General features: G+C 34.7%; 1 protein-coding gene across 1 annotated transcript; it reads left to right on the top strand.

Annotated features, from left to right (window-relative positions):
- The first annotated feature begins 103 nt into the window (after window positions 1–103).
- LOC105149913 (uncharacterized) lies at window positions 104–3,005 on the top strand. Its single transcript, XM_011062657.2, has 2 exons — window positions 104–793; window positions 1,931–3,005. The coding sequence occupies exons 1-2, from the start codon at window positions 587–589 to the stop codon at window positions 2,480–2,482; spliced, it is 759 nt and encodes a 252-aa protein (XP_011060959.1). The 5' UTR covers window positions 104–586; the 3' UTR covers window positions 2,483–3,005.
- Window positions 3,006–13,292: the final 10,287 nt, after the last annotated feature.

Below are 13,292 nucleotides of genomic sequence, written 5' to 3'. Positions count from 1 at the left end.
GATCCATCCGCAATATTCTCCGCGAGCAAATCCCGAATTTTCCCGGGCGTTCCGCACTACCTCCGTGGTTCGCCACGTACAAATGTTTTACATCCTCTTTGCGTTCAATTGATCGCGGTGGTGGGTCACCATCTTGAAGCTGTCAAACGCCGAGCCTCCCCGCTGACGATACGCAAGCCCTCGGCCTCGGAGTCGCGTTGTCCGGGCTCCGACATCCGCGATCGTCGTACGACGCGTTGACGGTGGACGCAACCCACGGTTCTCCAAGTCGACAGCTGAAGTCGCGACGCCATCGTCATCATTCGTGATTCCTCGATACCTCGCGCGCCCCGCCAGCTCCCTTCTCGCTGTAAATAATCATCATCGTCGACGGGATCAGGTCAAGTTCTCCGATCATTTTTGATGCATCCTCGTTGAGGTGACGTTAAGAAGCGAAGGGAAGAAGAAGAATTAGGGTAAGGGGAGAAGGAAAAGTCGTCGACGGGGCGCGAACGCCCCACCAGGAAGGGACGCCCTGGCGGAGACTCGCAAGAACGACGGGACGACCGACGTCGTGGAGTCGAATGTCGAAGGGTTGCGCGCGGACATGGACGAGCATGAGATATTGCTTCTTCCGCCCTTCTCGGGTGCCAGCAGCAAGGAACGCGCCAGGAAGAAGCTCTGGCGCAGCGCAGTAGAGATAGTGGCGAGCGACGACGAGGATTCGGATGCGGACGAGCACGAGTGCGCCTTTTTCCCGGCTAAACGACACTGCACGCAATTGTCCAAAGCCAACGAGGCTTGTTCGGATATGGTAATTTGGTTCCATTGATATTTACGTTACATGAGTTAATTTACCTTAATTGATAATTGCTGAAGTAATTTGATTTGTTGACTGCTTGTCAACAGATTGTATCTGTAACTTTACCGTATTATTTTATTTATATCTCCTCTACATTTATATCCACTACCAATGCATTAATTAATTTTAATCTTGATTTTATTTACTTTTCATCTTCTAGTTCTAAGAAATACAAAAAGATAAAGAGTAAATTAATCAGAGATTAATGCTAATCTACATACATTGATGGAAACAGATCTTATGCTCCTTTCTACTAACATAGATTAACTATAATTTTGGTTCAACTCATTCTCCATCTTTTTGTAATTTTTAAAACTAGAAAAAGATGAAGAATAAGAATTTAAAAAAATTTCTATTAATTACCATCATATTGGTTATATTGAGAATCTAATAAATTTATGTACACATATGAATTCTGTGTTTATTATTATTATTGGTATTAACATTACATATTTAAAAATAAGTTGAATCGAAATTAAAGTTAATTTATATTAGTGGAAACAAACATTATAGTATTTTTCATATATAGTATAGTATATTGCAAATTATGTTTAACATATAGCAAATTCGATTGAACACACTTAGCTTACACATTATACACAAATTGAATTAAAAATGTAAAGATATATGCTTAATATAAATGTAGAAACAAGTTAACAAGTTAAACAGTGAAAACCTCAATATACTTTATTGTGCTGTTAGCTAAAATATATATTTTATAATACTTGCATTCACTTTTACACTCATATTAAATCAATATGCATCAGTGTGCACTAGTATCAATTGAATTTTCTATTATTATGGCTATGTTTCGATAATGCCGAAAATCTACGTGCACGTAAATTACAGATTTTCAGTACCGCTAACGAATATCGGAACACAGCCTCTGAAAAATAATTACCAATTATATATCATGATTTGATATAAGAAACTGACCGCGTTCAGCAAAATGTTTATTCTGTAACTATTAGAAATTTTCTTCACAAGGGGACTTCTCCAGATTTAAAAGTACAATCTAATTAGCGCATAGAAAACTTCTGACAATTGCAAAATAAATATTCTGCTAAACACAGCTAATTATTCTTCTAGGAACAGCGTACGAGTACAGAAACACCAGCTAGCAACGTGGGAAATCTCGATTACGATGAAATTATATACCAAATACAGATCGAAGAGAAGCTGAAGTTATGGCAGGCTTTCCAAGAGGAGGAGGGATCCATGGATAATAGCATCAATGAAGTTTTGGCTTACTACAGAATGATGCATCCACCTGATCCTCTGGAGGAAGAGTCTGTCGGTTCCAGGTTTCATATGTTGTATAGAGGGAACACAGTCATGGAGGACACAGCGGTGACGATGGCGATCCGTAATCACGGCTTAGTCCAGTCGGCCGAGCTCCCTCTTCAGCCTCATTACTGTAAATGCATAGGTGTCGATTGTTCCTTTTCGTCCAAATGTATGTATGAACTCGAAGACTTTCCTTATGGGGCAGTCTACAGCAATGTAGAAACGGGTCGATGCAATGCGTTGGATGCGGATAAAGTATACGAGTGTGATCAGCCGGAAGACTTCCTCGAACGCGCCGTAGGTGAGGCGATTAAGAAGAAAGGTCTAAGCGCTCTGAGTGTGGACTACGGTTGAATACGCTTCGTTAACGCCTGCTCTAATTCTTTTGATGTATTTATATATATATATAAATATATATATATACAGTAGCGTAATATATCCCTAATTGTTGTGCTCTGTAAATCTATCGCGACTTCGTTTTATAGTTGATTTTTGTCGTACGACAATTGCAATGCATTATCCTACGAGCGATAATCTCGAACCTACTTTATACTCGAATATAATATACATATATACATTCCGATGTAATGACTCGCTTACGACAAAACTCGAACTTCATTTATTCAGTAATGTGGAGTAATGCCGACGTTATTATAGCGATATTTTCCGTTTATTAATCCTCTCAATAGCCAGCCATATAGTATTAATATACTGCGTTAATTATATTTTCATACAAAATTGTAGGTATGGAGATATAATTATTGTGTCAAAATATAAATATATACATGTTAAATCAAATTAGCTTTGTAAACGATATATACTTGAGAAGTATAAGCAGCTATTTTGATTATAGTATAAAATTTGTTTTAATCAGAAACGCATACGTTTCCTTTTCTTTGCAGTTGTGTGTGACTTGTAACTCACATCTCCCTGTATATATATATATATATATATATATATATATATATATATATATATATATATATACTTCCTACTATTATATTAATTATAACAGATATGAAGCCTACATCTTTTTATTAAATACGACGTAATTGCAAGATAAGAAGGACAGAGAAACAAAAAGAAAATTAATTTTTTTTAAATGATTATCTCGGAGAAGTTTATCTGTTTAAAAATAATCATTCGAACAATTTTTCATTATGATTCAAATTACGCGGTTTTTTAATCGATCAATCGCATATTAAATCGTGAATCAACTGTTTGCATGCGAAATTGAATTGAGAATACTTGTAATGTAACAATATTTGCGTTCATCATATATTTTACAAATTTAACAAATAATTGTTTATAAACAATTTTATAAGCAAAGGTTGATAAATCATGGACAATCGAATTCCATAGGTAATTTAGAGACAAATGCACTTGCGATTCTTACAAACGCCGTGATGAACTTTTTAAATTTTTCATTTGTTTATAACTTAGTTTTGCAAAGTGGACAAAAGATGGATAATTATGTATGGACACATGCGTATACATGGTGGACAATCATTCGTATGTAATTAAAAAAAAAATACACATAGAGATGCTAGAATTTTTTATTTATTTATAATTTTTTTTAGGTGGACAAAAAATTATTTTTTATGGAGGCAGATTGTGGATAATCGAATGCGAAGTAAAATTGTGCCAAAATTTAGGATTACCTACTTCGCAGATCTCGAGTGACTTGACCGACGGAATCTTTCTACTTGTTGCGCCAGTCTCAGCATGATGTCAGCAGGTGTAGCTCCAACTCGCCAAATTCTCCGTTGGAGACTGACAGTGAGAGAAAACTTTATCTGACATGCGCTATCCCGGGCATTTCGGCTGCGTTCCACTTGGCGCTCGTGAAATCATTTCATCCTTGTTATTTATCACATATTAAATAAGAATAAATAATGCCCTTGAAGGTTGTAAGTTTCAAATGGAACGTATCCTCACAGCAAATGGAACAGAAAGAAATAGAAAATGATGAAGAGAAGAAGAAAGAAGAAACGAGTGGCGCGAATTCTGTACGCATTTTGCCGCTATCGAAATAATTTTTTCTACTGCTGGAACTAGGAATGACCCTCATTGCGATTGGCTAGGACTCGACCGAGAAAGACTAGGAGGAGAGTGTTGCCAATTTAAAGGAATTTCTACCAGATTTGAAGGTTTTTTCTTTTTAAATTTTTTGAAGGTACAAAAAGTTTAGGAGAATTTCAGAATAAATAAGTAACTTTTGGAGAGGAAAATACAAAGAATTCCAAATTACAGCTAAAATTTTGAGAGAATCGCAATATAATGGATAATTTTCAAACAGACTTGGCAACAGTGCTGGAGCCTGGAGGAGACCTAAGACTTCTGCGAGCAAGAGAGGCGCGACGGAAGGAGAGAGGGTCCACGATCAGCGACGGCGCGGCCGCCGACAAAGCCCGCGCAACGCTCGACGTGAGGGTATACGGCGCGCGACGCCGAACGTCGCCGGCGCCGGCGGTGCGTTGCCACTCTCAGAGTAGTGTCGCGCGTAGCAGCAGCAGCAGCTCCGCTGGGCGGTCCGTCCGGCTGGCCGGTCGGCCTCGTCGCGATCCGGTTATCACCCCTGTCGCCACGCGCCGCAGGCTCTCGGAGAGAACCCCACGTGAGTGCTGCACGCTTTTTACCGATCTTTTTTTTGTATGAGCAAAGGATAATTTTTTGCTCATCACTGTAGTAATGAAAATTTTACTGCTAACAAAAGTGAGTAACAAAGTCATTGCTTTAAGTATAGATTTTCACTGCTTTGAAGTTAATCTGTCTACTCTTACATAAGGGAGTGGACTATTTCATTCGATTAATCAAAGTGGTTTAAAGATTAGTTGATAATGAATTGCAAGATGCATTGAATGTTACTGCAAATGAATTTAGCGACATAGCGCATCATTTATGTCGTTTGTCGTGTTCATGTTGTTATCATGTTTATTGTTTGTCAAAATTATATACATGTATATTATATCATTATATCATTAATTATATCATTAAGCCATACCATTATTTTAAGTATTAAAGAGAAATTTATAACATATATAATTTTTTCAAAAATTTATGATTAAAAATAAAGTTAATAGATTAATAGATTGATGGCATGCTCTGTTTAAAATCTGTCTCCGTAGGCTTTGTTATCTGGATGTATTATAGAATGACATTATTCTGTCATTATTTTAATCTCCAAATTCACTTTTTTTGGAGTAAATTTTGCACTTCAATTATCGAATGTGAATTATCGGATTTTCCATTTCCATCTTGCAGTAAAATTTACTGGCAGTAACATTGGCGCAATTGCCACTAATGCCTGTATTGAAATTTCAATTTAATGCAGTGAAATTTCATTGCTACAGATTTAGAGTGGCAGGAGTCGATATATCTTGAAACTAAAATAAGAAAAAGTAGTAAACGTATGCAAGCAAGAAGAATATTTTTGCTCTCTTGCGACTAAACGAGTTTCATTATCAAACTGCACACAGTAGAAAAACGTAGTAAATATCAGACGCGGTGGCCGACCGATCCATCAGTCGATCGCGCTACTTTCCAAGCGATTTTAAATCCACTATTAATCTTTCTGTCTGTAATCCGGATCTTTTTTGGCATGAAATTTATTGAAGCGAAATTTTACTCTGAAATTTCTCCGAAATAAAAAAGAGAGGGTGGAGTCCAGTTCCGTTATTACTAATTATAAATTATACATTTTAAAATACAAATTTTAATTTCTCCTCAGGTTTGCTCAAATTTTAATTCTTATTAAAGATTTTAATATTTGAGTTGAGAGTTGGCGGAAAAATATAATTACAGATGGAGAATTAAAATTTATCCAATCAAAAGTCTGTAATTAGACGAAGAAACGATTTTGCTGAAAGTATAATAAAGATTTAACAGATACAAATCTAAAAATAATTTTATTAAAACAAAAATAATTACGTAGAAATCTCAAGCACGATGAGCAATAATACAGAATTCTATGAGTCCGCAATTATTTTAATGGTCCAATAAATTACTTTCAAATCTGTATCTAAATTTTTAGCAAAACTGTGATAACCATACATAAAGTGTTAAATTAAAAATTGAGTTCGATATGAAAGCAGGGAGTGTAAAAATGACCAAAATTGGTCCTGAATGGATACCTTTAAAACTTATGTAATTGTCATTTTGGAAGTCCGTACATTCATGAAAAAATGTTTATTTATCTAGGGAAGCTTGATATATATATATAAAAGAATAGTCCACTTAAATCGAATATCTTGAATATTTCATTTATTTTTTGATGATACAAAAAAAATGTTTTAAACGAAAGGATAATGATTTCAAGGGGAACGTATTTTGGTCATGTTGTCTTCTTTTTAGGAGGCGTCAAAAAGATATGAAAGTAACCTCCACTTTTTAAAATAGAATTGTATGATTTTTTTTATAATATGATTCCTCTAATTATTCTGCATATAAAAGTATTGAGGTAATGACATCAAAAAACCAATATTTTACGAGATATTTCATACTTTATTCTGGCACATATATTAACATAAAATGTTAAATAACTCGTAAACTATTAACTTTTTGATAATTGTGTCTTAATACTTTTAGGAACAGAATAATGAGATGAATCAGTTGGTGGAAAAAAACACATAGTTTTGCTTATTTAAAAAATTATCCAGTATACATACATATTTTTTTTAAAGCAACGATGTGTTTTCTTTACGAATTAATCCTTAAAGGTTAAAAAAATATGTATGCATACTGGATAATTTTTTAAATAAGCAACTATGTGTTTTTTTCCATTACGATGTAAGCTTGTCACGTTGCAACCTTTTGGTAAATTCATTACGATTTCTTAACGGAATCTTCAATTCGATAATATCAAGAATACGAAATTACCGATTCAGCTCTCGTAGAAAGTTCTCTTCCTCGAATCGTTCATCTCGAACGTCTATAATTTAAGATGTTCATCAGAAGGCACCTGACTTTCAGTAATTTTGTTATTATTTTGATGTCATTTTAACGTCATGATTTATGATATTTCGAATCCTCTAATCCGGAATAATTTTACTTTTTTAATTTCTTTGACTTTTATTTGAGCGTCCGATCTCAAGGAACACATGAAAATCAAAATTCGTAACTAAAAATCATAATTTTTAACTACTTTCATCAAAATTCATCAAAATAAAGTCTTCTTGATTCGGTGTGTTCTTTGTGATCGACATTCGCCTCGTGTCGCAAAGCTTGATACCGCTTTTTCTCTTTTCATTTTTGCGACACGTGCACCAAGAAAGACATCATCATGCGCCCAGCTATCCGAAGCACAATGATCATCCCTTTTGGACGCGTTCTCTTTGGAATTCCTTTCGACGTGATCGCGAGATACAACCATGGATATAACAATCGCAGGTGTTGGAATCTGAAATCCGTTCCAGAATTCGTTATATGACGATAGCGCACGCGAGTGCAATATATTACATCGTTCGATCGTACCACATTCAGGATGCGACCAGCGCGGGCGATATCCCTGGATAACCTCGAGATAACGCCTTCCTTTTTCTCTTTTTTTCTAAAGTCTCCCTCTCGATTCTCAATATTTTGTACCGTTCCACCAATTACATCGAAAACGTTATCATTTAAAGGGACCTCAACCCGTTTGTATGTTTTACCAATTATGTTTTAAATCAATATTTTTATAATTTACATTTAAAAAATTCTCCACAATTAAAATATAACGATATTAACAATATTTGATATTATAATATAATATTGCTGGATATTAAACTGGATCTCCATGACTCTGTCGTACAAATGAAAAATTACTCTGAATCAAACGAACTCGGATGGAATTTTATTGTCAGATTTAATTGCAAAGAGATGTAATGTCAAGAATCCTCTCTTTGATCTTTCACGGTTACTAACTCTAGCCATGGTGCGGGCGGCAAAAAGAGAATTGAATTAATCGGGATTAGCGATGATCAACGCTGGTGCAATCGGGCTTTGGAAACTCCGCGCGCTCAGCATCGTTAAATCTCATATCGTTTTGTCAGCGTTGGAATCAGTTTTTTTTCCTTTTTCCCTTGTAAAATCGTCCTCCAATCGATCCGGTATCCCCTACCGCGAGACCGGCGTCGTTAATACCATTATGTAATAAGGATTGCCGGATTGTCGTGTCCAGGGGAATTGTCATTTATATCCCGTGACAGCTGCGAGCGAGAAAACGCGATTATTCGTCTCACTCGTGACAACGAGCGATTCCATTCCCATGCAATGTTAATGTTAGGCAGAAAAATTATCTCACGTATCGCTCGTTTTACTCGCGTCTTAATCGTTGGTTTGACTCGAACATGACCTTCGCGTGGAATGTAATATTCGGTCATTAAAGCCTCTCTAGGGGAAATTTTAATCGTCGAACGTCACACATTACATCAATACGAAGAGATCTATCTACCTAAACTATCGGTCGCTTAATACGTATATCTATATTAATTTCCACATCCACGTAATAACAGCCGGATATTGGTGTTTCTCTAGTAACGCGCGCTACACGATAATCCGATATTAAATTGAATGTAACAACTCACCTCTCTAAATTCTTCGAGTAATACCTCATATTTATCAGCAGCTCGAAATATCGTCTACATTCCCTAAAGACTACCAGTAAATCCAATTCCGATAATCGAAGACTCGAAGGACAGAGGGAAATCTGTTACCAAGCAATCGATCCCCGTGGAAATATCAGCCGATATCCTTAAAGATGCTGTCGGTATCTCGTTTCAAACACGGATACTTCCCAGTTTCTTTTCATACGTCCGTTAAGTGCTTCCACTCGACGTGTAACACGAAACTGCGTTTCGCCGCGAATTTACTTCCATCGAGAACGCCCACGGTAAGATTGCACATATAAGAGGATACGATCGGTCATAGAAAGAAATGACAAAAAGGACGACTGTGCGATCGATGTCCTCGCTGAGAAACTACAAAATGCGGCCCGGTGAAGGAAAAAATGTGTACACGACTTTCCGATCAATTTAGAAAGCAAGTTTTTGCCACGGTGGATTATCTCCGTCATTCGCTAAGCAAACAAGATACAAGAGCCAATTTTTCGCGCCGAGGTTAAACTAGATTTACATATTGACTAAAACGCCAATCATGAAACAAACGGAATGTTATTATACGCAGTTTACTTAAACTTAATTTATTCTTAAAGTCAAAAATTATTTTTATTTGTAATTCCAAAAGTGATATTTATTTGTAATAATCAGAAATTAAACAATTATAAATTATATATCAATAATACTATTTTAATTAAAAACAATTTTGTTGACTCGCGATAACGGTAGTATTAATGAAACAAAATTTTATCAAAATAAAAGACAAATTCGCTTTATTATATTAATATCTTTTTATTCAATATTTGTATGTGAATTGTAATAACAAAATTATTTAAAAAAAAACAAAATTAAAATGACGTTGTTGATACAATGCCACTTTTTTCTCATATAAATTCATAATAAATATTATTAGACACGAAAAACCGCTTTGACTGAATAACAAATATTATTTTAACAAATATTATTACATTTTGAACTCTCTCTCTCTCTCTCTCTCTCTCTCTCTCTCTCTCTCTCTCTCTCTGGGATATTATTAACTTACAACTTGAGCGATCGTGGGGTGCAATTAGTATCGTCGTAAAAGCTAATATCGGGCGATATATCGACGGACTATTAAATTATTTCGGACAGCACAGAATTTGACCTAAAACCCTTTTAACCAAACATATAAACAATGCACTCACTCTTGCAACCACCTTTCGCCAATAAGTAAGCAAGTTATACGAATAAATCAATAACTAGAAAGGCCAATATCATTTTGTTCAACTTGGCGATAGAAAGGTAAATGTCCTTCTCTATCTAAATCTAAAACATTTCCTGTCGCGTCGTTTCCAAGTCTCAGAACGCAATTGCTCGTTCCACTTTGAAGATAGTGGTGCGTTATGTAAGATTGATGCTACCATAACTTCGAGAATCGAAAAATGTCAAGGGTGATCGTTATGATTTTTAAGAATTCTACGACAGCCGAAGGGAACGGAAGAGACGTGCCTTCTGATGAATTTCTTAAATTATAGACATTCGAGATGAATGATTCGAGGAAAAGAACTTTCTTCGAGAGCTGGACCGGTAATTACGTATTCTTGATAACATTATCGGATTGAAGATTCCGTTGAGAAATCATAATGAATTTACCAAAAGGTTGCGACGCGACAAGTTTACTTCGTAATGTCCTTAAAGGATTAATTCGTTATGCTTGGAGTGTCCAGAGGTACTTTTCTACATATACATACATAAAGGAAAGGGAATATATTACTGAGTATAAGCTGGATTTCGAGTTCCTTTTAGGGTATCTAAAGGGACTTGGAGCAGCTCCTTTCGCGAAAACTTTCGAGATCTCCCCTCTTCGAAGTCTCATATGAACTTCCACACACGTCGTCACTATCGCGTCAAATTTCTTCTATGCGAGTTATACTTTACAAATACACGTTTTATCTGCGTCATTCCGCGCATGTAACTGTAAAGCTTCATAATTCCTTGTCTCTTGTTAAGCGGATCGTGTAATGCCGGCTTAATAGTTTTCTATTTTCCCTGGCATTTGTGCGTGATGTATGCGAAATTATTTGCATAACGCAACTTGCACGAGAAACGTCATTCTTCGTGTAAATGACCACGAAGTATGACGACTAATAACATTAAGAAAAAAAAAAGCAATATATAACGAAGCAAATTTTCTCTCTCCATTAAACGCGCAAGCGAAAGGCATAACATTTTGTTTCATTAATTGTCTATATTCGTAATTACTTATTTACAGATAAATCCATTTAGCAATTGTTAAACGCGCGTAACGGATAATCGAGCAATTTCCATATTCGATTACACTTTACTCGAGGTAATACAATGCTCCATGTAAATAACAAATATTGATATTCCTCGTCGGTACAATCTCGTGACTGTAAACTCGTAATCAATATCCAATTCCTGTTTACAGGCGTTATCTCGAGGTTATCCAGGGATATCGCCCGCACTGGTCACATCCTGAATGTGGCACGATAGAATGATGTAATATATTGCACCCGCGCGCGATATTGTCATATAACGAATTCGTGGAACGAAATTCAGATTCCAACACCTGCGATTGTTATATCCATGGTTGTGTCTCGCGATCGCGTCGAAAGGAATTCCAAAGAGAACGCGTCCAAAAGGGATGATCATCGTGCCTCGAATAACTAAGTGCATGATGATGTCTTTCTTGGTGTAAAAATGAAAAGAGGAGAAGCGGTATCAAGCTTCGCTGCACGAGGCGAATGTCGATCACAAAGAACATACTGAATCAAGAAGACTTTATTTTGACATGAAGGTAAAAAATTATGATTTTTGATTACAAATTTTGATTTTTTGTTGATTTTCATGTGTTCCTTGGAATCAGACGTTCAAAGCATAAAAGTCAATAAGAAATAAAAAAAAAATAAAATTCCGGAGATTAGAGGATTCGGAATACCACAAATCATCATGACGTTAAAATGACATCAAAATGATAACAAAATGATTACTGAAAGTCGCTTTTCAACCTGTTATGATTAGTTAAAATCATTACATTTAGAATAAAAAATTATTTTGCATGGCGCATAATATTTAGAGTTTATTGCTTGGAGAGACGTGGAGTTTTTGGAGAATTTTTTTTTTAACCTTTGAAAATATATCGGAAATATTTTCATAGAATTTTATCGGCGCTTAGGAAAATTAAAAAAATTTTACTTTTGAATTTAAATTCTGTTTTTTTTCTGAAAATATTGTTTTTTATCATTTTTTTTATAATGCAAAATGTCAACAGTTAATTAGTAATAATAATAGTACATATCTGCATACATTACATACGCTCGCGTGTTTTGCAAGTTTTTAAAATAAATTAGGATAGAATAAGACAATACTTAACAGAATAGCTTACTAATGATATACATAATTATACACGGAAAAAATTTTTTTTTTTTAGAGTTTACCCTGAAAATATAATAGTCGTGAAATAACTTTGCATTTCGAAGAATTTTATATAAATCTCTTTTATTCATTAACAAAATTACAATAAAATATAAAATAAGTCTGATTAAATTTACTGAAATGCATGGTAAAAAGCTTTAAAATATTATATTGTGCCTATCATATTTTAAGGGTAAATTTTAAAAGAAAATTTTCTCTGTATCGTCAACCTTCTATATATTATTTTATAGGTTTCGTGGTTCTAATTGTAAAAAAAAGATGTAATTTTTTATGGAATCTCTGTCTTTCAATAATTTCAATATTTTTTGTAGTATGTTTACGTTGCTTACATTCGAAAAGTTGCATTATCTCAAAGTTGCATTAAAAACATCTTTAATTTTACCTGGAATTTTGAATGAAAATATATCTAAAAAAATCTGGGAATTCTCGGAGAATTTTTTTTACAAGATTCAGTAAACATTCTGATATTAAGCCGCACGGAAAGAATGATTTTGCTGAAATACTGAAAAATTTAGCTAAATATAAAAAATAATTTTGTTGAATTATCAAAATCATGTATCATATCATGATGTTCAAGTTGGTTGTTAGAATATTATAATTTTAGCAACACTGCTCATTATATTTGAATTTCCTACATAATTATTTTGATGATCCAACAAGATTATTTATAAATCCGTATCTTAGTTAAATTTTCTGATATTTTAGCAAAATAATTCTATCTGTGCGTTAAAGTCTCTTTAGGGGGAACCTCAATAATCAGACATCGTATTGTGTCGATACGAGAGGACTATTACTTCAACAAAACCGTCGGTCATTTAATATTAAAGATACAGAACATAGACTGTACCATCCGATCGAAATAGTATATCAACAAAAATGAGGAGAGAGAGTATGAAGAAAGACAGCCAATCTCCTTTTCTTTTTAACATATAATTGTTTGGATAGAAAGAGATAGAGACTGGCGTCTTCGCGTTCTATTTTTCTCATTTTTATCAACCAATTGACTACATCATTACTACGTTTGGCATCTTTAATCGAGTTTAATAACATCTGCAATTATGAAACTGACGAATCATAGCTATTTCTGTGAAGAATAGAATGACTATGATTGGCCAGTTTCATAACTATGTATGGAT

This window comes from Acromyrmex echinatior, chromosome 7, assembly GCF_024713525.1.
Source record: "Acromyrmex echinatior isolate Ae372 chromosome 7, ASM2471352v2, whole genome shotgun sequence".
NCBI lineage: Eukaryota > Metazoa > Arthropoda > Insecta > Hymenoptera > Formicidae > Acromyrmex > Acromyrmex echinatior.
This window is presented reverse-complemented; position numbering and strand designations above follow the sequence as displayed.

What these genes read in the sequence shown, in the direction of transcription:
- LOC105149913 (XM_011062657.2), top strand. Translation starts at nt 587, where the DNA reads ATGGACGAGCATGAGATATTGCTTCTTCCGCCCTTCTCGGGTGCCAGC. An exon ending in ACGAGGCTTGTTCGGATATG is followed by an intron (nt 794 to 1,930) that starts GTAATTTGGTTC and finishes TTATTCTTCTAG; the next exon opens with GAACAGCGTACGAGTACAGA.